This window comes from Amaranthus tricolor, chromosome 1 (assembly GCF_026212465.1).
Source record: "Amaranthus tricolor cultivar Red isolate AtriRed21 chromosome 1, ASM2621246v1, whole genome shotgun sequence".
NCBI classification, from domain to species: Eukaryota; Viridiplantae; Streptophyta; class Magnoliopsida; order Caryophyllales; family Amaranthaceae; genus Amaranthus; species Amaranthus tricolor.
Genome location: NC_080047.1, coordinates 40,883,651 through 40,904,227, shown reverse-complemented (window position 1 = coordinate 40,904,227; position 20,577 = coordinate 40,883,651). Strand labels below are relative to the sequence as shown.

The following is a 20,577-nucleotide window of genomic DNA, read 5'->3' as shown; positions in this document are numbered from 1 at the left end:
CTAAGGAGGGGATGGTCGTCACTGTAATATGCTAAGCAATCTTGATTATGACCCTTATATCGCACAATCTTAAATGATCCCATGGCGGTCATAACAGCTCGCATCCTCCATTCGCAACCTATATCCTCCGCATTAGTGCATTGGATAACGTACTTTGAAGGCTCCGACTCAATTACACGGAAGTTTTTATTATTAGAAATCGCCCATGCTTTAACATTCTTCTTAAGGTGGTTTAAGGAGTTAAACTCTTGCCCTATCCTAAAGTCTCCATTTTCATTCATGGAGTTGTCATCGTTCCAGGTCATCCATGCATCAATCAATCTTTGATCAACCTCATTAATTCTAAGCTAGTCTTGAGATGGAGCACCATCTCTAATCGCTGCATCTAGAGCTTCTCTTCTGTCATCCTCCTCCTCTGAATCAGAATCAATATGCTCATCCTCCTGATCTAAAGAGTCAACCTCGTTTGCATTACGCCTACCCAAGTGACTCGTGGAAAAGGTGTTCATTACACCATCACCAATGCCACGTGAATGAGTTGGAGAGGTAAACTCATCCAAGTGCTCCTTAACGTAATTTGGGTTACTTAACATTTCTGTGAATGTGTCATGGCGTACACTAGGACCTGATTCTGGAAGTTCCATGCTAGTCATGACTTCCCTCGCATTATCCAAATTTGCAACCAATTCAACATAAACCTCCATTGCCGTTCCAAGGGCTTGTGATGCTGCATAAGCAAGAGCACTTATGCTTTCATCATTCTTAATTGGGACTAACACATTTTCATCTCCATTTTTAACATAAAAGAGTTGCGATCACAACCAATTACATCATAGATTTTTCTATTAACACCTCAAAATTAGTATTTTGACGATGGATAAACATCATTGTATTTAATCCTCCATTATACACAACATCAGATCCGATATAACTTACTTTCCCACCCCAATACACTATAACGGGATAATGATCCATATTCTGCAAACACAAGCATGTTTTTCATGTGATTTCACATACACTTCATTGTTGATTGTGAGTAAGGGAAGTGTAAATGTGAATACCAGAATTTGTGATATTAAGGTATGGGAACACTTATTAGAAGGTTCAATTCAAATATAAAGCTGAAAATATCATGAATATATACTAAAACCATTAAACTAACCCTACAAAGTAATAAACTTTCATTGAAGCATTTCATCAAACACTTTATATGCATACAAACCAAATCATAAAATTCAACTACAAATGTGTAAAATGTAAGTTTAAATCATGAAATCAAGAGAATGTAACAAACAATCAATGTATTTATAACTTCAAATGACAACAATAATGAACAAAATATTCAATTTGCAAATTGAAATAAATTAGGGTTTATATTAATACCTTAAATGATGATGAAAATGAACAAGTAAAGAAGGAGAAGATGAGAATGTAGTTGATTAATTTAGTTGAATGAGAGGAATTGTGAATATAAAGTAAATGAGGATTGGAATTTTTTTTAAGAGAGCAGCGGCAGAAAGAAGCAAGGAAGAAGTGAAATCAAATGAGAAAAATAGCAAACTGGTCACGTTTTGTACAGGTACAAAACCGCCATCTCAAGTGGCGGTTTACTCAAGCTTCAATTTTTTTATTTTTTTAAAAAATGAAACTAATAAAAAACCGCCATTTCATCTAGCGGTTTAGTACAAACTTAGCGGTTATATTTAAAAAAAAGAAAAAAGAAATTTTCTCACACCTATTCTACGTGGACGGTATTGTGGAAAATACTTTCCCATTTCATACAAAGTGAGAAATAATTTTTCGTTTGGCAATATTATGGAAAAAGGTTCTAAAATAACAAATGAGAATTTTTTTTAAGAGACTCAGGGGGATTGGGTAGAATACTTGAAGGTCTAGTTTAGAATGAAGTGTTTAGTTCCACCGCACCACATTGTGTGCATTTTGATTTTGCCACCTTCCTTTACCGATTGATGATCATATCTTTCCTTTACAATCTGATTTTGTTTCCCAGCTTTCTCTCCTTCAAATACAACCGACCACCATCCAATTCCATTTTTTATTAGGGTTTTCAATTTTGTGCATGCCGCATCCGAGCCTGATCAACTGGTACATTCATCTCTCCTAATTCTCCGATTTCTTTTTACTTTTTTTTTGATTTTTTTTTTCACTTGAATTTCTTGTTTATCTTGTGTGTTTCCCATTTGAATTACTCGTATCTATTGAGGTTTTCATTCTTGTGATTAAATTTGATTTGGACTATGATTTTTAGTACCACTAATGTTTTTTATGTGATTCATTGATTCTGTATTGAAAATTGTGGTAAAAATATCATTGTCATTTAAAAGCCTTGGGTTTTAAACTTTTAATAGATTGTTTGATTCTTTATCGAAGTTGTGGTAAATTATCATCCTCTTTTTTTGAAAGCTCTTCGTTTGTTGATAATAGTACAAGTCAATCTGTGGTTGAATTTTTCTTCAATTTTTACTTTTTTAATCAAGTGTCATTTTGATTTTTGGGGTAAATTTTATCTGTTTGAATTTTTTTGGGTGAGCAACTAATGACAATGTACTGTGTCAGTGGAAATGGGTGCTCCAAAGCAGAAGTGGACTGCAGAAGAAGAAGCTGCCCTTAAAGCTGGGGTTCTTAAACATGGGGCTGGAAAGTGGCGAACTATTCTTAAAGACCCTGAGTTTAGTGAAGTCTTGTACTTACGTTCGAATGTGGATCTCAAGGTATTAATTTGTTAAACGAGGATCTGTTTTACTGTCCATTCTCATTGAGCAAAAATTTATATTTTTTTTTGGTTTCTGATTACAATAAATTATGTTAAATTACTCATTAAATTTTGTGCATTTTTTATTTATGTGAAGTTGCAAACGTGGACGGAGTCTTATGAGTTTGTGGGTCATTTGACCGTGTTTGACTCTTCCGACTCTTGAAAATTTATGTATAGTACATTTAAAAAACAAATTAAGGTTATTGGATTTTCCCACTTCACATAGCTAACCGGAAAAAGATTCTAAATAGAAAGTAGTATATTGCTGTAGACCTGTAGTGATATATATTAATCAATTTGAACAAGTATAAATGTATCAGTTATGCAGCATTGACTTTGTGACTTTTTGAATCCACTTAATACAATGCATGGATCCGCCATTGGTTGCAAATGATGTGTATTACCAAGGAGCAATCGGAAATAACCTTTTTGTTATCACTAACATGGGTAAGGTTATATACATCTTATCCTCAAAACCCCACTCAGATAGGAGCTACTATTTGCATTGGGGTAATAGAATGCGAGGATTATTTTTTACCTATTTTGCTTGAATCAACAAGGAATGTCATGTATGTCAAAATTGGTGAATGTTTGGTCTATAACTGTACTTCATACTTTTTTGAAACATTTTGACCCATGCTATTCACGTGTTCACATTGACTGTCATTGGGGATAAATACCTTGCAAAAAATGTAGCTATGTTGGATCTTGTAGATTTTTCTTTATGTAGATTTTCATAATTTCAATTCGATAAAAGTGAAAGATATAATTATTGCGTTTATGTATTGCAAATCGTGTTGCAATGGAAAAGAAAGATTGGATTTGTTCAACGTCGAGACACTTTAACAGTTAAGTTTAAACTGCAAAATCTAAACCATAGTGTTGTCATTATCCATATGTCAACTGTTATTTTTTCTAAGTTATTATGTTGAAGGCCAAATTTTGTTGATTTTTGCCGACTTGTGTACGCCTTTAATCTACTTTGAAATGTTTATAGAAGAAGAAACACTTTGTTTTTTTTGGTGATTTTGTTTTCATGGTCTACTTATGGATGTTGCAGGTCTCAGTTGTTTCTAAGTATGTCCAAGAACTAATAAGAATTTATAAGTGTTTTTTTTTACTCTTGGTGATGCTTGTGTTGCTAAGAACATTTTTGTGACTGGTCCACCAGGACAAGTGGAGAAATATGAGCGTGATGACGACTGGATTCGGGTCTAGGGAGAAATCTAGGGTAGCTCCTAAAAGAATTCCAATGCCATCCACACATGTTAAGCAAGAGGAGAACGTTACTAGTGCTAGTGATGTTCCCCTAAGTGATGAAGAGACTCCAGATGTTAAGCCTGCTGTTACTCCAAGTGCTGCTATCCAGATTACATTAGCCCCAAAAAGATCCATTGTAAGGTTGGATATTAACTGTTTGTCTGGGTTTGGTGAATTTCATTGCTCTACTGCAATTTATCATTGAGAAGTATCTATATTTCTCATTTAATAGGTCTTATGTATCCATACTCCTGTAACATCACTCACTATTGTTTTACCGATGTGTAGGCTGGACAACCTTATATTGGAAGCTATAGTCAACTTGAAGGAACCTGGCGGTTCTAATAAAACTGCTATTGCTTCATATATAGAGGTAATCTGTCACTTAGATTTCAGGTTGTGTACATGAATCATTTAATTGATTAGAGCTGAAGTACATATTGAGTGTCTTGTTATAATTTGGAAAACAGTATTGGCCTCTTGGAAAAATGTTTTTCATGAAGGATTATACTTTGCATGTAAGCTACTTTCCCTTGTTACTTTCGGAACTCTTTTCAGGGGGTACCAGATGAATTAGATTATTGTTAAAGCCTAAACATAGTGTAAATCAGGTCTTTGTAACTTTTTTTTTTAAATAATGTTGTTGTTGTGATAGATGAAGCCCAAGGTGTTGCTATTCTGGAATCAAAGTCAAGTTACACTTTGAGGACAATTTTAGCGTTTATTGCTTGGAAGTTTAGCAAGAACATCTTTTCTTGTAGATTTGAATATTATGCTTTGAATAATCATAATTAAAATTATAAAGTTGTCTTGGATTTATAGCGTTAAAATTTAAGATGCTGATTCTGAGATTATGATGAGTATTTTAATAGAAGTTGTCTTTGTTGGTCAATTAGAATATTAACGCAAAATGTGCATTGATTTGCTTAATTTGTGAGAAGGGATATGTCAATAAACGACATATATGGCTTGATTGAAGTGCTAGCCTGTTTTTATTAAGCTGGATTTAGGATTCTTAAGGAATCTTAACGTGATTGAGGAGGGAAAATGCATTTTACTACTTTCTAAGATTGTTATACTTGAATTTGTAAAAATACAATCGAAGTGAAATTTGACTTGTTAAATCAAGATTACGACATGAATGACGTGTTTGGCAAGGAGGGTTTCTCTCCCTATGTTAAGTTTGAATAAGCTCAATTTTACTTTCAAGGCTTTTTTCTTTGCCATGCCTGTGCACCTTCCACATATTAAAGGCTTGCCACTGATTCTCTTTCTTAGAAATTCGTACTCTTTAAGTGTGCCTCATGCACCTTGCTTGATTGCCTCATCTCAATTCTTTTTAGTGAAACCTCCAATGCCTCAACGATTCTCAAAAAAAATTGTTTTTCATTTTCTCCCTCACTTTTCCACAACTTAGTAAGTTCTTTAAATCACCAAAATGGTTAAACGTGTGTATTAAGGAGAAACATGATGGTATTGACATGGCATGTCATATGTTGTAGATCTTCTAATTAGTAAGTTGGAGCATCTAACAACTAATCTAAAAAATGACTAAGATGTTAATTGTGAAGAAGCATAGAAGTAGGTATTCTAAAATGAAGTTTAAGTTGGTTGAATATGGGAGACCACTTCGAGTTTTGGTCATAGGTACGCTAAGGGCTTGGTGCGAAACATCAATCTTTAAAATTCTTAAAGAAACCTATAGTCAAGAAATTGAGGTAGGCATCCCCTTTCTGAAAACACAATTTTTTTGAAGCATTTAGTAGTTGTTTTTTGTGTGCCTCTATAGACAGTGGGAAGAAATTGAGGAACTTGTAATAAAGAGTTGGGATCTTATAATGGAGTGGAATTTTTATTGTTCCTGGGGAGCCTTACCATAGTTAGAACTCCATTTTATCGATGAATAGGTTGATTGCACATGTAGATTTGATTTTTATTTATTGGATACAGTCTAGACTCTAGAGTTTTGTTGGAGAGGCTATTTGAAGGTTATGTACTTGGTTTAGTGGAATTGTTGAGAAGTGTAGAAAAATGTTTTGAAAAGTATTGTGAAGATAGGGGGTTGTGTATTCATTCCTTTGCTAACTTAGTTCTACATCTTCAGTTGTGTTAAAATCTTTAGGCTTCCTACACTTGCGCTAAGTTCTTTGGAAAAGTTGGTTGTGGTCTTACCAAGCATATTTTGTTTTTGTAAAAAGTGTGTGTTGTGGAAGATGGTAAAATCATAAATGCAATGTATTTGTGGTGGCTTGGGCACATATGGTTGTTGTAGAGTTTTACTTTAAAACTTTGCTAATTAGAAAATTTATGACACATTTTCTTTAACTCCATTTTTTTTTGTGTGGGATGAAGAAGAATAATTACTTCAGCTCTTGGTGGATGAAGAGTTTAGGAATTTTTTTTCTTCCTTATATTGAGTGTTTGTTTATAGGCCACCTAGTGACGCTATTTATAGTTTGGGGCCGGATGTTCAGCTTCCTCCTTGGTTGTTCATTGTGATTAATCATGTGTTCGACACAATGCTTGCTTAGGGATTAAGGGGAGAAGGTTTGGAGTTTTTGTTGAGTTTGTCACACTTGTGGAATTGTATTTTTTAATGAGATTTAAAGTATCCGAAAATTATCAATGGGTTGCTTCCATAGTGCAAAAGTGTTGTTTCTTTTGCAATTGTGGGGTGATGCTGTCGTACCGCCGAGACTCGAGACCACGAGAAATCTGTTGAACCATAGTATTCAGTTTGCTAGATTGAAATACCATTACAACTAACTTGTTTGATATGATATGATGCAACCTCATTTTTGTACAATAGTTGTCTCCATGTACAAAAGGAATATTTCTTTGAGTTATCATAGAGCATTTTGTTATCAATAAATTTCAAGTGCAAGCTAATACTTGACTTAAACTATAAAAGCTTTTCGTAACTTCAAATATTACTCTTAAAATACGTTGTTTTTTTAAGTGCACTCTATTTCTAATGATGATTATATTATTAATGTGAAAATCTTAATTTAATCCTCTTTTCGAGCAATAAGGATCTAAGGACAGGAGGGTAATATGATAATCATACTTTTTTCCTTAAGGCAAAAACTGTAATGACTATGAATAAAGTTTTTTTTTCCTCTAGTCGCAATTTGCTACAAGACAGCGAAGAAAAAGCTTTTTTGGTTCTATTTTGCACAAACTGCATGGAGCTAAGAAAATCTATTTATTCTCTTTTAGAAAATCTTGAGTTAGGATTAAAATCTTCCCTTTGAGTGGTTCCTAGTAGAAAGAAAACCTTTTGTGTTCAGATACTGAAAGCGGGAAAAATTTGGTGAATTTCGTTTTAAGAAGTTTGACAAGGCTCTTAATGGAAAAAGAGCAACTGACAACTCATATTCCCTTGGAAAGAAACCTCGTCAACCCAAAGACATAGACATATTGAAACTCTTGAGATTGAATCTTATCCAATAATTAGGATGTCTTGGAAACAATTCTATGTTTCTAGTTACTGCTTTATACTAACACTTTTGAAATGGTGACTTCCTTGAGTAAAGAAAACTTAAATAATTCTTTCGAGGATATGAAAATTTCTTATTTTATGTACCATCACATGTCATTATCCTGTTGATTAGAATTATTTGGTATTGTTGGGAGTTTACTTTTAGGTTTATTTTGAGATTTTCTAAATGACATTTTATAAGGCAAAACCTGATGAGGTTTTTGGCTAGCATGATTTGGGTGGAGATGAATTGGAGCTCTTTTATTTTGTTTTGATTTTTGGTGGATTTCTTGTTACCCCACTCTATCATTTTTTTTGCTTTGTACAGCTGGTGTTTTTATTTTGTTGCTACACTAAATAGTAATCACTATTCACCAACTAGTCCAATTTGTTCTCTATGTACAAGGAAAAAGTAATCATGTGGATATTGTTAGATTCGTTTCATGTTTAGTTTTCAAATACCAACCTTTTGAAACTTCTAATTAGGCATAATTAAAAATCATAGGGCACAAAGTAGCGCATTGGACTACATGAAAACAAGAAGCATAATAGCTAAGAAGGACCATAAAAGTTTTGGGTTTTAACTCTCTTTTACACTACTTGAGTAACATATCTTTGGTTATGCCTTTTTTTATGTTGTAGAGTTAGAAGCATGATAGTTGAAATAATTTGTAAAAAGTTTATAAAATACCAAAGCCTTAATCCCTAAAGATTTGTGTCGGTGTGTGAACCAATATATTATTTTCAATAGTCCTCTACATGGATTTTTCTTTATTCGTTTTGATTTTCTACCATCTCAATCTATGAGTCGAAATCTTTCATTTCCTTTTCCACTCGTCCTCTACAGGTCATTTTCGGTCTCTTCACCTTCTTTTACGTTCTTCGAGCTTTAACTTTCTATCTTTGTGAATACATCGTCTTTGCACATGACCAAATCTTCCTAAACCTTTCCTTTTCATTTTTTCCTCAATATTTGTGACTCTTAAATCCTTTTTTAAAATTTTCGTATCGAATTTTATCCTTTAAGGTATGGCCACTCATTCGTTGAAGCAGTTCCATTACTCACATCCTCCTACTATAATTATTTTTTAAAAGTGCAACATTCAAAGTCATATAGTTGCGCTAATGCTTGTTCAATAAAACTTGCCTTTTGGCTTTAGGAGCACACCTCGATCACATAATATTTTAATATCCGTTCCCTTTTTTGTGGCCCACAGTCAATTCTATGGGTCACATGTTAAATATCCCCATTACTTTGGAATATGGGAAGCATTTGTTTCTCTTTCAACTTTATAATGTCTCTACTTATCTTATTTGAGCTAAAGTAACACGTCATGAACTCTGTCTTACTCTAACTTGATTTGTGAATCGTTTGGATTTAGAATCTATAGAAAGTGACAATTCCAGCTTTTATTATTAAATAATATCGTTTTATATGTTAGTAAAAATTATGGTCAACCATTGTATAAATAGTAAAAAGGTCAAAATGTATCATCTAAAATATAACTAGGAATTCATATTTGTAAATGAAATTCCAAGTTTTATAGTCTTGTTGACGACTCTAGGTAATTTTTTGATACATTTACACAACAACTCGAAGGCCAACATTTATGAAATGGTAACAAATATGAACATTTTTATAAATAAATTTATTAATATTTGTTTGAAATAACCTTGTATATTATATGTGTTTGCGAAAAACTGCATATTGTTTGCAAAACAATAACATTTTGATCGTTAATGACGACTTTTATTCTTGGTCTATATTCCAAAACTATCTTTTAAATCATATTTTATAAGAATTGCCGTGCATAATTTTTTTTGCAAAGGGAATCTTAAAATAGGTATGTTCCGTAAAGAAAATGTTTTTAAAGCTTTGTTTCATAATACAAACTAGTATACATGTGTTTGTTTTGTCTTGTCATGTAGCTACAAATTTTATGGAGTATGAAAAGATAATGTAATTAACATGGAGGTTATAGAAGGTAAGGAGAATGAAATCAATGTAAGTATATTATGTGGAACTAATGGTTAGAAAAGCAAGGGTAATATGAAAAAAGTGTATGACATGATAGGAGATATTTCAACAAAAAGAAACGGATAAAATTGGAAGGGTAGGAAAACATATTGAAATAATGGTAGATATATTAGTTTGGAATTTAGTAATGTTGATCTTTTGGAAAATAAAAACATCAAAGGTAGTTTATAATAGATTTTCTCAAATAGTATTGTGAAATGTGCTATACAAGGTAGTTTCCTACAAATTTATGAGAAATTTTCTTTTGCAACACATGATTTGCGATAGACTTCAATTCTAATGATTTAATTTGAGAAACTACCTTCTGTAACATTATTTGCATAGGACTACCTTTTGCCTGATTTTGAGGTGTTGATTTCTAATTTTTTTTCCAAAGACTACCTTTTATATCCTTTTCATTACAATAGATTACCTTTTATAATAGTATCATGAGAAGAAGTCATAAATGGACAAATTTTTGCAAGAAAATGATATTAAAGGTAGTATTTCAAACCATTGTGCAAAATATACGATTTTGGTTATTGTCGTGGTAACCGTTGCAAAACAGATTTCATGGGCAATACAGATGGTTTTGCGGTTGTCTTGTCTATATTTTGGCGGTAAGCTTAAAAACCTTTATGATACGGTTGTGTTATGGTGATACGGCCTTGTTTAGGCACTATGGTTGAAACCCCACACCCTAGTTTGATTCTTGGTGTAAAACACAATCCTATTTACAAAGGTAGCTCATGACCTTCACTTTTTCTTGAATGATACTCCATGTTGTATTGCTCATCATATGGATGTTGTTTACTTAGCCTAGCTACTCTAGAATCTAAACTTTTCTTACCTTTTAGGTCTTGCTTAGAATGAGTGTAGTGGGCTGGATAGCTTGGAGGGATAATGATTATGGGCTTGATTATATATTTGGATTTGGGTTAACTTCTAAGGCTGTGCTTGCGCAAAAGAAGTGCATTGCCCTAGCTCCGCCTAAGGTAACATATATTGGTATAATATCTCCACCACACATCACATTCACGCTTGACTTGCATTATTCTCCTCCTTTCATGGTAACTAACCTAGGTCTGAGCATAATTTTCAGGTCGGCGATTCTTCTTTGTTTTGTTAGTTGTTTTCATTTATTTTAGCAAAAAGTTGCCACATTTTCATTTGATCTTTAATTAATATGCTAATGTCTTTAAGTTTCTGTCAATTCTATTGATGCTTATTTATAATTTTAAACATCTATGTTTGTTTGATAAAGTTTGCAATTTATGTTGAAGTTTGTGTTATAAGTCAAAGTTTGGCGATGTTTAATTTTTCAGTATTTTGGTCATGAAAATTATTTTTTTGTAAATTCAAAATTTGCGCCTGCGAATAATTTTTTTTTACTAGATCCATCAGTGCATAGAGTAAAAACGTGGTAATGTTCGCGATTGGGGTCATGGAACGGTGATGCGGTAACGGGAGTGATGCGGTTATCGTAACACTTAAAGATAGGTCGAAACCATAAGATATCACTTGATTCTGAAACGCGATTATTTTACACTTTAACAACACGGGAAATATATGTACGTTGTTTTAGAAAACCATTGCGATGTGGCCGACACAATGCGATGCGGCCTTGTTTTAACTCGATGCATCTGTGTCGGAATTTTTACTTTCTATCAAAAAAAGAAAATTTGGTCATTTTGCATATGTTGTATGGAGAATCGGGACAAACATGAATTCTCATACCAAATTGAAGGAAAATTACTTTGAAATAGTTTAGTCCTTAAATCTATCCCCTTGTAAACTTTCCCCTTATGAAAATATTCCCGGATAATTAATGCCCTTACTTCAGGCAAGCCCTCAATGGAAAAATCAATGTGGGTGTGGTGTGGCTGTGAATGATACAACAAGAACTGTTTGTCCAGTCTTAAAAAGGTCCAATTTGTTGGTGACGGGTGAGGTAGTAGTGCGCTTTATTACCCGGACTCCTTATTCTATATCAAGTATACCCGTGTTGGATCTTTACACTCAGACATGGATATTGCACTTAGACACTTTTTTTTAGGCCTAAAGTATTGTATATTTTCATAATTTAGCTGACTCACATATTAAGACACATATTGGATATGAGTTATAGAGTTTGGGCTAACAGTGGCTGAGCACTAAATCTGGGTTATAAGTAATAGATCATATTATCTTGTAATTTGCCATGTTGAGGTTATTGTCAATTTCATGGGGGTGGGAGTACTGAAGTTCATCTGGGGGAAATGGAATATAGAACAGAAAAAGACTCTTTGGTAATCACGGAGAAGGAAAGCTTGGCAACAGGTGGGCTCTTGGAAATAAAATTGCTATGTGGAGAGGTAGTACATAATTGGTAAATAGGAATTCATTGAATTAATAGGGAAAGTGGTTCAGGTGGATTTCGTATTTATAACATTGTTCATGGGAAACTAGGTTACATAAGTATCCTCACAATCATGTTTTATCTCTCTATACTTGATACTTGTCAGATTTTGGTTGGATATAATTCAGAGGCATTCAAACTGACTGGATTCTAGAACAAAAGCACTGCCTTCTTGTCTTCATTTTACAACTTTGATTTTCTTCTGACACCTTTCTGACAAATTTACTAGAGAATGCTTTGTTTCGTCTATTTTACCTTGTGTTTATCCCCAATATCCTTTTCTGTTTTGGTAGGTAGCTCTTGTCATCTGTGATGCTTTATTTGAATTCTGCATTTGTTTTTTTTTTCCTAATACATACATTAATTGACCTTGTTTTTTAGCTGCAACCTTAGATTATGAGTGAACTTCGTATTTTCTGGATTTGGCATCACTAGAACTTATGGTACATTTTTCAGTTTTGTAAGTTTACTTGGGAGCATGAAAATTTGATTTGAGTTTGGAATATAGAAATCTAGAAGGGTTAGGCCTGGATATACATGCCACCCTCACCTTGTGATCCCTTGTTTGGAAGTCTTGTGATTAGATGTGTTGGTACTTGATAATTGATTAATCTTATTGTGTGCATTATGAAAATTACCTGGAATACCTCCAACAAATATGATTCTGACTGTTCAAAAGCATAAGTCATGTACACAAAATTCAGAAAGTTCCTGCTTCAATAAAAAAAAATCAGAAAGTTCCATCCCAAATTAAAATTTCTATGCATGTAGATGAAACATGGTACTTGTTTGTATTTTACTTCAAATTAAGAAACTTATGTTCACTTTCTTGGCTTGATCCGCATAGTTCATTGCATTTGATTTTTTGTCGAACAAGCCTTTGATATCTCCACCTCTAGGGTACAAGCTCTAATTTGTTTTTGTTCTTTAGGATCAATATTGGGCACCTTCTGATTTTAAACGAGTATTGTCTGCAAAATTGAAGTTTTTGACATCAAGCGGAAAGCTCATTAAGGTAAGTAAATTTATGTCTTATGCAGAGTTGATTTTATGGATGGACTAGGAAAATTTTGTGTTCCACTTATTGTTCTATTTGTCGTGTTAGACTTTTCAGTCATTTAATAAGTTTTGGTATTTGACTGATGTGTACTTGAGTTTTCTTTGTGTGAAATGTTCTTAAGTTTTCTTATGGTACTATTGCAATACAAACTTTTGTGGTGTTGGTTATGTGGCAGTTTATCTCTTAGACAATTTATATGCTGTTGTACTTCAGTAAACACGATGTATTAAAGTGCTCATTTACCTGCTATTTCTTCTGTTTAGTTGCATCAAGGCTCAAGCAGCCTATGTCTAGCTTAAAATTGGATACCTTCTCATGAGCTGTTAGGCTATTTCAATGATGGATTGATTGGTCATTGTGTCGTTCTATTGAGCTATGTTCACTATAGAGAAATGGTGCAATTACTCTCAATTGCACTCATAGGGTCAAGAATTCATCGAAGAGGATAGAATTAAATTTATTAATGCAAAAGCTTTTTCATAATGTAATAAATAGTGATCAAATAGTTCCTAAATTTGTTTAGAAAATCAATGATGCCATGTATAAACTTGTTTTATCCGTAGTATCGAGCTCTACTCGGCTTTGATGGCTGCACTTTGTGCCCCATTCAAGTCTGCAGAAAGGTCAAACCTGAAAAGGATAAGTGACCTTCTCAACTTTTCCTTTGCTCATGGGCTAAGTAGTTGTGGAACCTAAAAATGTTTATCATTTAAATGTTCAAATCCTACATCTGATGATTCAAAAATTTAATATAGGGTTCTTGTTCTTTGTGGCACTGCCGCATAAAAGATGGTATATATTTATTGTTTACTAGTGTTCATTTCACTGTGCCATATAAAGACGAGAGGGTAGGAGTGTTACTTATCAGTTTTTTTGTTCTCTCACACCATTTTCAGTGGTTTGTGCTGAAGTTTGCTTTTCCTTTTTCTATGTTTTGTGCCATAAAAACAGTCTGTGGACCTGGTTTATATATTTTCAGAACATTTTTATTCTTGTCGACTGCTCTACTCATTCTCAGGTACTTGAGTTTGAGATGGGTTATGGGTATGTCCCCAAGTGTCATACTTAGCTAATAGGAGTATATGAATATTTTTTTGTTTTTTGTTCAAAATGAAGTGTCAAGTCACCAATATCCATCCATGTTAGTATCCAGTTTCGGACAAGGATGCTTGAGAATTAAAGAGTCGGTGGAACACGATTTAGCCATTTGTTAAAAAGAACCATAACAAGGAAAAAAGAGGGGGGGCAATCCTGTAAAAATGGTTCTTTTTTGGGATTAAAGTATTATGTAAAAATTGTTTTTGCATTTGGAATTTAGAGGAAGCATTGTTTTGATTTCTTCGCCTTTATAGTTGGAAGAGACGTTTGGGGGGGTTGGGGGGGGGGGGGGGGTCATATTCAGGAATTAGGACTCAAATTCATATATATATATATATACACACACATATAGCTTTGTATTTTAGCCTATAAAGATAGAGATAATAGCTATAGAGAAAGTTTCCTTTAGCTTTGGTAAAATATCTTCGTATCCCATGGTTTGAATCTTGTCCGTATCCCATATCACAATTATTTGATTTTACATCGACCAAAATGTAGGTCAAGACAAATGTAAAACACATTCGTTTTGATTGTGACTTAGTTTTAAAAAGCGCGAGGCGCACTGAGGCACTAAAGGCCCTTAGAGTCTAGGTGCAAAGCGCAGGGTGAAGGCGCAAGCTTTTTGTATGTGAGGCGCGCTTTTTTGCTAAAGCTTAAAATTCAATTTTAATACATAGATAATACTTCAACAACATGACATTCATATTGTAGTATCAAAAAACTTGAAAACATCTATTATTCTTGCGTCAAACACCACTTTAGCACAAAACTATTATAATGAGAATACGAAGAATTCCCGAAGTTATTTTCTTGTTTGCATGCTTTTTATTTTTCTTAAAGAAGGAACGATTTTTTGAACTTCATATTCAAGTGAATTTGAGTTTTGAGTTTTACTTTTCGAACAAGCAAGGATAAGTTAATTACCCAACCCAACAAGGAGGCACACGAAGCCTGAAGCGCATCGAGGCTCCCAAGGCACACGGCTCTTGTAGTGGGCTTTGCCTCACCCAACCGAGGTGTTTTCAGCCGAGCCTGAGCTCGAGGCGCACAAGGCGCAAAGCGAGGCGCGCTTTTTAAAACTAAGGATTGTGAACATTTTGTGATTTGTACCACGATCGCGCCTTAAATTTAAAAAGTGCACCTCGATTTGCGCCTTGTGCGCGCCCTTGTTGTGTTGGGTAATTAACTTATGCTTGTTTGTTTGTAAAAAATAGATAAAACTTGAAACCCAAATTTATTTTGGATATGAAGTTTGAGAAGCCGTTGCATCTTTAAAAAAAATTATAAGTAGGTGAAGAAGAAAATAACTTTGGGTATTCTTCATATTCTCATTATAATAGTTATGTGTCAAAGTGGTGTTTAAACTGCAAGGATAATGAACGTATTCAAGCTTATTGATACTAAAATATGAATGTGAAGTAGTTTTAAGTAGTATGTACGTTTCTAAATTGATTTTCAAGCTTTTTAGGGAAAAACGTGCCTTGCCTACAAAAAGCTCACGCCTTTGTCCATGTGCTTCGCGCCAAGGCTATAAGGACCTTTTGGGCCCTGGTGCGCCTCACACTTTTTGAAATTAAGGATCACACTTACATCCATGTGTTTACTATTATGTATTAATCATTATGTGAGGTAGAAAACCCCACTCTTTTCTCTCTCCTTTTTCTTCATCATTGATGTCTCTCTTTTCTTCGTCCATGGAGTGAGTATCTCTTTTTGTTTCCCACCCGCTCATTTATTTTTCCTTACTCTCGTTTCCTTGTATAATCGTTATTGGATTCTTCCTTCAGTAATAGAACCTTATGTCGTCCGACTCCTGGGAGCGGAATCCTTCATATCCCTCGGCATGCTTTTTTAAACTAGGTTGGTTTTCTTATTTGGAGGGGAATTTCGACCCTGGGAAGCCTTCTGGTTATTATTTGTTATGAAGTGATTTTGATGCAAAAGTAGAATTTTCAAATTTTAAGGCCCTAGAAAGCTTGGTGTGGGTTGCATTGACACTAAAAATCTAAGGAAAGGAGGATTAGGGGAAGAGATGGCAAGTAAATGGAATAATGTTGGAATTTCCCCTTGTTTGTTTAAGAAAAGAGGTTTGTTCCTTTTTATTCCTTTTTCCTTTTCTTTTATTTCCCTTTTTCCTACAAATTCTATCATCTTTCTTTTGATTTTTTTATTCATCCTTACAAAATTTCTTTCATCCATACACGTTGCAACGTGATAACAAAGTTAACCATCGTACTTATGTATACCTAGTTTTAACAAGAGTCGTTTAAAACATTTATGGGTCCCCTGCGGTCTTCAAATTGAGTTTGAATTTCATGTAGTACATCAAGTATATATTTTCATGTAGTTTAAATTTAAATGAAATTGGTTGAAAATAATTAAAAATCTTAAATATTTCAACAATAATAATCATCATCAACAACAACACTACCAGAGCCGTAATCCCAAAAGATTGGGGTCGGCTACCAATATATTAGTTCCCATATTTTCTATATGGATTCTTCATATCCATTCATTTTGATTCTCTACGATCTCAATTTGTAAGTCTAGATTTGTCATATCCTTTTCCGCTTCTTTCTCCAAGTGATCATTGGTCTTCGTCGCCTTCTTTTTAAGTCTCCCAAGCTTCAACGTTCTATCTCCTTACCGTTTATACTCTGTCTTTCTTCATTCCCAAAATCATCTTTAAACATTTTTCTTTCATAAGTCATCCATTGAATCATTCGCATTTTCACTACTTCTTTCTACTATGATCCTTTCTGAAAGCTCAACATTTAAAGACAATGAAAAATGCTAGGAAACAGTAGTATCTAAGTTCTAGCTTTAAAATTTTAAAAAGTTTTTTTTGATGGTCGCCTGGTAACATTTTTTGAGCGCTGTACTTCAAGATGGTGTATGACATTGTCAACAAAAATTCTGAAGAAAATTTTGTAAGCTGTCATTGGATTACCTTTATTAGCTTGTTTTTCCTCTTCTTTGTGGATGATCACATGTATTTAGTATTATTTTGTGTAATATTACGTTTGTCATCTACGTTTATGCTCACTTGGAAGCCTGTCGCGTTGTATCTATTATATTTATTTAGTGATACCTTGGTAGATTTCTGTAACATTAGGTTCACTCTTGCAGGTTAAACGGAAGTATCAAATTTCACAGTCCTTTTCAATTCCAGAGAAGAGAAATCTTTCGATGCTTGGCCAGGAAGGCAGGCAGTTGAGTCTGCCAAAAATAGACAGGGATGAATTATCTATGCTAAAATCTCAGATTGATCTGGAGCTTGCTAAGATGAGAAGCATGACCCCAGAAGAAGCTGCTGCTGCTGCTGCTCGTGCTGTAACTGAGGCAGAGATTGCTATAGCAGAAGCTGAACAAGCAGTCAGGGAAGCGGATGAAGCCGAAGCAGATGCACAAGCAGCACAAGCATTTGCAGACGCAGCAGCTAAGATACTTCGAGCGAGGAACGCTTCTAAGACAGTAAGTGCTTTCAGCTAATCAAGTATTTGGACACCATTTATTTGGTACTTGGTATATATTTCTCCCTTTATAATTGCATTGGGGCCATTTGTAGTGGGTGTTGGACAACCTTTAGAAGTCTGTGTCACTGAAATGTGCCACTAAAATTTAGAACTCTGGAATGAGCAGGTAAAAGCACTAACTTTGATTTCTATAATTATAGCGTTACTCAGCGTGAGTGCTCGTGTCAGATATGGTGTACATCTGAGTGTCAAACTAAGTTTATTTACTTAGAAGTTTCCATGTTTTGGCTCCAAAATTACGTGTCAAAGTCCATAGTTATGTTGAAGTGTCAAGGATCCTAGATAGGTACTTGAAGTGAAATGAAGACTTGATTAATGTATTGGTTTCATTAATACATTACTAAAATGTAGATCAACTAACCATGCCTTTTTAAGAAAAAAGAACCATGCTGCAAGAATTTGAATACTCGTCAAAATGTTATCCCATTTCTTTTGTTTTCCAATGGGGGTGAGGATCATAAATTGTTTGGGTTAAGTGACCTTTTCCGACTGGTGTTTTGATTCATCTAACTTATTGCTTTTGGTATGCAGACGCGAGCTTAATGAAAACTTTTTGAGGGGATTTTGTGCATCATTTATATTTGACTATATAAACACACATCGCTAGTTGCGGAGTCATGTAAATGTGCCTGTCAAAGTACAATTTTGGTCTCATTGGAATCTTGGTAACTATGTTTGTAAACATTTTTATGTATTTTTCTGCCGCCATGTTCGTTTGGCTGTCGCAGGATGGTATCCCCAAGGTAAGCAGTGTTGTAGTTCTTTTGCAGGTCCTGTGGACTGTTACCCTCCTGCAATCATTTATATACGTTACATAGTATTGTTGTTGCAATATATTTGTAAATTAAACCACAGAATAATTGATGATGTTGTGCTTTCAAACTTTCGAATTTCTGTAAATGACGTTGCTGAGTCTTTATTCATATTTATCATGTGCTCTCTCCAAAGACCATAGTAAGTCTACCGAAGACATTGGGTATGTTTGGCGAAGTGGTGGGAGTAGTGGCTGGGAGACTTGTTCGAATACTACTAAACATCTTTTAATGGGTGTTTGCCAAGTGAAGGCAGAGGTTGAGTAATCTTGTGAAATGCTAGAAGTAGTGTTTGGACTAGTGTTTATAAGCTTTTGATATCTATCCTTTCAACGTGTACTTCAAGTGACCTTTGATCCAAGATACTGCCACTCATCTTTTCTTGTGGGAAACTAAAGGTTCAATTCCTAGGAGCTGCAATATCTTCTATGGCGATAAGGGTGAAGGAAGGGCCTATTTTGCGGGTTCTTTTCCGACTGTTACCTGTTGCGATTTGTGAGTGCTTCTCTTTTGTGCTATTTTCTTGTTGATTCTTGTTGTTTTGGTAGTTTATGGCCAAATATGCTCTGCTTTTGGGGTTGGTTTGGTTTGGTTTTCAGTTTCGATTTTAGGGGATTGTGGGTCACTTGTACTTGCTTCTGTGGTTGGATTATGGGATTTGAGTCAATTGTCTCCAGTTTGTTACCCTCGAAAAGGATTGTTGTGGAAGATCTTTCAGGAACCTTTGGAAAATATGTTCATCTTTTAAGAGTAGTTTGGTAAGGACGAGTGTAAAGGAGGCTATTTTTTCAAAGACCTTTGGTTGGGAATGCTTAGGAGACATTTTTGGAAAGCAAGGATTGTGTGCTCCATTGTTTTAAAGTTGATGATTCAATGTCAAATTGTTTCGGGAAGGGCAAGTTTGTTGGAGTTAGGAGAAGTCGATGAAGCTCGATTACATCTATTGTGATCTTTAAAAAGTGCAAAAACAAGGAAACGAGAAAGGAGTAAAACTTAAAGTTGCGACATGGAGATCGATGAACAACAAGATGGGCGGATCATTCAGCTTAAGGCCAAGGATTATAAAACGGGTTCGAATGCAAGGAGATGGCAAGAAGCAAACTAAGTATGGATTGAAGCGGTTATGATCGGATTCGTTAGAAGGAGAGTACAAAACTTATGTTGAAGCCATGGAAAAGGATAATAGAGAGTTTTTTTTACATTGGAGTGAGATTTCTTAACTTGAAGGGTATCGTTTGCAACTAGAGGTGCTTATTCAAATCATCGGGTTGATTTTGAGTCGGGTGTTTCAGGTTGGTTCAAAATTAGATTTTGTGTTCACATTAGTAGTTTTAGCATAATATAGTAAATTCATTTTTGAAGTCGGTTATAGTTGGGCTCAATTATAAGGTAGGATAAAAATCTGATTGTCGGGTTTGTTTGGAACACTTTTATTGGCAACTGTACTTTAGTTTACAAGTACCCACAAATTTTCTAGATTTTAGTTTGATGTTGAATAAGAGTTTTCATGGAGTTTATGCTCTCTAGCCATTTTCAAACTCATAATTGTTCAAATTGTTATATTTGCTATATTGTTAAAACAAGTGCCAATATTCATATGAATGACGTTAACTTTAAACATATAATCGAACATACTTTTTCTTGTACTTTGGAGAGGGTCGATAAAAATGTGTCATATGTGAATGGTTTGAAGTTTGGAACGATAGATGAGGATTGCTTAATCGAGGCAACAAGTGGAGAGCAGTGCTGAAACTCGCTCAACCGGTTGAATGGTTTATAGCCGAGTGAGGAGTGAGTGGGTCGAGCAGAATGGTCAGAACAAGTCAGTAGCTAGTCTGAAGGCTTGCTCGATTGAGCGAGGTAGTGGCTCAACCGAGCGAGAGTCGAGCAGGCAGCATCGGATTCTGTTTTGTTTAGAATTTCTAGTGATTGTGCAATAATGCGGTGCATTACTCTATTGTTTATTGTAAGGATTATTGTCATAGTTATTTGGGGTGTTAATTGTGCTTTATGGTGAGTAATTGAGAGGTTCTAAAAATGATACTCACCTTCCACTATAAAAGGGAGTATCATTCATAAAACAAAGACCACCACAAACACACATATTGAGAGTAGTTTAGTGCATTGTTAGAAACTTAA

At 34.5% G+C, this 20,577-nt stretch overlaps 1 protein-coding gene across 1 annotated transcript; it reads left to right on the top strand.

Annotated features, from left to right (window-relative positions):
- Positions 1 to 1,839: 1,839 nt before the first annotated feature.
- Positions 1,840 to 18,526, top strand: LOC130813552 (telomere repeat-binding factor 1). The gene is made up of 7 exons (XM_057679391.1): positions 1,840 to 2,106; positions 2,578 to 2,732; positions 3,948 to 4,177; positions 4,325 to 4,409; positions 12,864 to 12,947; positions 17,220 to 17,564; positions 18,158 to 18,526. Exons 2-7 carry the CDS (start codon positions 2,583 to 2,585, stop codon positions 18,167 to 18,169), a joined length of 906 nt encoding a protein of 301 aa, XP_057535374.1. The 5' UTR covers positions 1,840 to 2,106; positions 2,578 to 2,582; the 3' UTR covers positions 18,170 to 18,526.
- The last annotated feature ends 2,051 nt before the right edge of the window (positions 18,527 to 20,577 follow it).

Bases quoted from the DNA above. Each gene is read 5' to 3' on its own strand.
- LOC130813552 (XM_057679391.1), top strand. From the start codon at position 2,583: ATGGGTGCTCCAAAGCAGAAGTGGACTGCAGAAGAAGAAGCTGCCCTT. The intron at 2,733-3,947 runs GTATTAATTTGT...CTGGTCCACCAG, and splicing joins GTTCGAATGTGGATCTCAAG to GACAAGTGGAGAAATATGAG. The intron at 12,948-17,219 runs GTAAGTAAATTT...TCACTCTTGCAG, and splicing joins CAAGCGGAAAGCTCATTAAG to GTTAAACGGAAGTATCAAAT.